We start from the raw sequence: 2,362 nt of genomic DNA on the forward strand, positions 1-2,362 counted from the left end.
TATGGCTGTTGCTGTGCAAGTAGGTGACGAAGAAGTAGTAGAAGCTACTGAAGAATTAACAGTGGAAGCCATTGAATTACTAGAAGTAAGTGCAAATGTTATAGATAAACTACAATACTTGATTAGAAGCCTAGGCAGATCAGATGCCCAGCGAAGGCATATTCAGTAACATGAAACATCTGTAGTTTATCTGGTTTGTACTATAGTGTGTGGGTGTATGAAAGCCTGTTGTCTAACTACCAGAATTGTCAGATAAATGACCTAACTACCCTCCGCTATATAAACTTGTGGCAGTGCCTTTGATACACCCACACAATATAGTATTAGACTAACTAATTTTAAATTTTAAGCAGGAGGTGGCCATGGAAAGCTGCTCAAGTTCTGATTTACAACAAAATGAGGTGAATTATTCAAGCACATTAACACTAGTCTAATTTAATATAATTATTTTGATAAGGAAATATGCACTGTAATCAGAACAAGTACCAATATACTGAATGTATTTTTTACATAGAGCATTAATGTAAATGGAAACCAGCAATCAACTACTGTGAATAATGATGGTATAGCTCGAGTAAGTTTAAAATAGTCGTACCATTGCACTTAATAACAAAATGATCACAAAAATATAGCAAGATTCGCAACCATGCCTCAATAACATATACAGCATTGCTCTTTACTGAGCATGCACACAAGCAGTGATACAATTCATACACGGCTGAAATACAATGTACACATTATCAGTTCAGTTTATTTCACATTATTCAGTGTAATTATTTTAACAGCCTGTAGATGAAACAAATGAAGATGTAATTGATCTTACTCAACAAGAGATTCCTGTTACAAATGAATTTGTTGAAGAAATTGTTCGTGAATCGTTCATGAAGAAATATGGAAAGAAAGTTGCAAAAGGGGCTATGTATGCCTTAAAATTAATTCCGAAACCTTTTCTGTGGATCAAAGCTGCTGTGAAACACATTTTCTCAAGAATTTCTCGTTGACTACTTTAGTATATAGTGTTTTTACTAGTTATTATTGCTTTTTTGCAATGTTTATTTATCAGTTTAGACTGTATTTAGTTTCTGTTGTGAATTGATAATATTTCTTACATAAGAAACCTAAAACATCCTCTATTCCTATTTTGTGTTATTAGTGGCCATATATAATTTTTATTTTATGCATCTGATCTATCAGAGCCTGGTTATAGCCAGTCTAGTATTATATAGTAAGATACCACTCATGCCATTACTCACACCACTATAACTTATCACATTGGCTTGTATAAATTTGATAACCGCAAAAGGTAACGTAGCCCGACAGGCGACGGATGAATAATTGAAGACAATTTTTCTCGATTGACACTGATGAGTATTAATCAGGAAGAAACACTGAATTCAGCTGATCAGGAAGGCAAAGAGCAGCATGTTATCATAGTTAGAACTACTAATCAGGGAGAAACAAATAAGAAGCCTATTATGTCTAGTCAGGAAGATACACAGCCTCCTGTTAGCTTGGAAGAAACCCAGGACACTCCTGATAGGAAACAAACCCAAGAGGGTAGGGAAGAAACCCAAGAGGGTATGGAAGAAACTCAGGAGGGTATAGAAGAAACCCAGGAGGGTAGGGAAGAAACCCAGGAGGGTAGGGAAGAAACCCAAGAGGGCCCGGAAGAAACCCAGGAGGGTAGGGAAGAAACCCAGGAGGGTAGGGAAGAAACCCAGGAGGGTAGGGAAGAAACCCAAGAGGGCACGGAAACCCAGGAGGATAGGGAAAAAACCCAAGAGGGTAGGGAAGAAACCCAGGAGGGTAGGGAAGAAACCCAAGAGGGCCCGGAAGAAACCCAGGAGGGTAGGGAAGAAACCCAAGAGGGTATGGAAGAAACCCAGGAGGGTAGGCCGGAAGAAACCCAAGAGGGCATGGAAGAAACCCAGGAGGGTAGGGAAGAAACCCAAGAGAGTAGGGAAGAAACCCAAGAGGGTAGGGAAGAAACCCAAGAGGGTATGGAAGAAACCCAGGAGGGTAGGGAAGAAACCCAAGAGAGTAGGGAAGAAACCCAAGAGGGCATGGAAGAAACCCAGGAGGGTAGGGAAGAAACCCAAGAGAGTAGGGAAGAAACCCAAGAGGGTAGGGAAGAAACCCAAGAGGGTATGGAAGAAACCCAGGAGGGTAGGCCGGAAGAAACCCAAGAGGGCATGGAAGAAACCCAGGAGGGTAGGGAAGAAACCCAAGAGAGTAGGGAAGAAACCCAAGAGGGCATGGAAGAAACCCAGGAGGGTAGGGAAGAAACCCAAGAGGCCAGGGAAGAAACCCAAGAGGGCACGGAAACCCAGGAGGATAGGGAAAAAACCCAAGAGGGTAGGGA

The 2,362-nt window shown here is 41.1% G+C and overlaps 2 protein-coding genes across 2 annotated transcripts in view; both read left to right on the forward strand.

The window, feature by feature from the left end:
* Positions 1-6: 6 nt before the first annotated feature.
* On the forward strand, positions 7-1,137 carry LOC109589475 (uncharacterized). Its single transcript, XM_020005554.1, has 4 exons — positions 7-85; positions 354-401; positions 515-574; positions 786-1,137. Exons 2-4 carry the CDS (start codon positions 363-365, stop codon positions 999-1,001), a joined length of 315 nt encoding a protein of 104 aa, XP_019861113.1. The 5' UTR covers positions 7-85; positions 354-362; the 3' UTR covers positions 1,002-1,137.
* A 227-nt stretch (positions 1,138-1,364) lies between these two features.
* The window catches only part of LOC109589474 (spore wall protein 2-like), a 4,732-nt gene continuing 3,734 nt past the window's right edge, over positions 1,365-2,362 (forward strand). Inside the window, exon 1 of the mRNA XM_020005553.1 lies at positions 1,365-2,355. Within this exon, the coding sequence (XP_019861112.1) occupies positions 1,365-2,355 (991 nt within the window). The remainder of the gene's footprint in view (positions 2,356-2,362) is intronic.

The sequence above is a fragment of the Amphimedon queenslandica genome, unplaced genomic scaffold, assembly GCF_000090795.2.
Source record: "Amphimedon queenslandica unplaced genomic scaffold, v1.1 AMPQUscaffold_11279, whole genome shotgun sequence".
Taxonomy (NCBI): Eukaryota; Metazoa; Porifera; class Demospongiae; order Haplosclerida; family Niphatidae; genus Amphimedon; species Amphimedon queenslandica.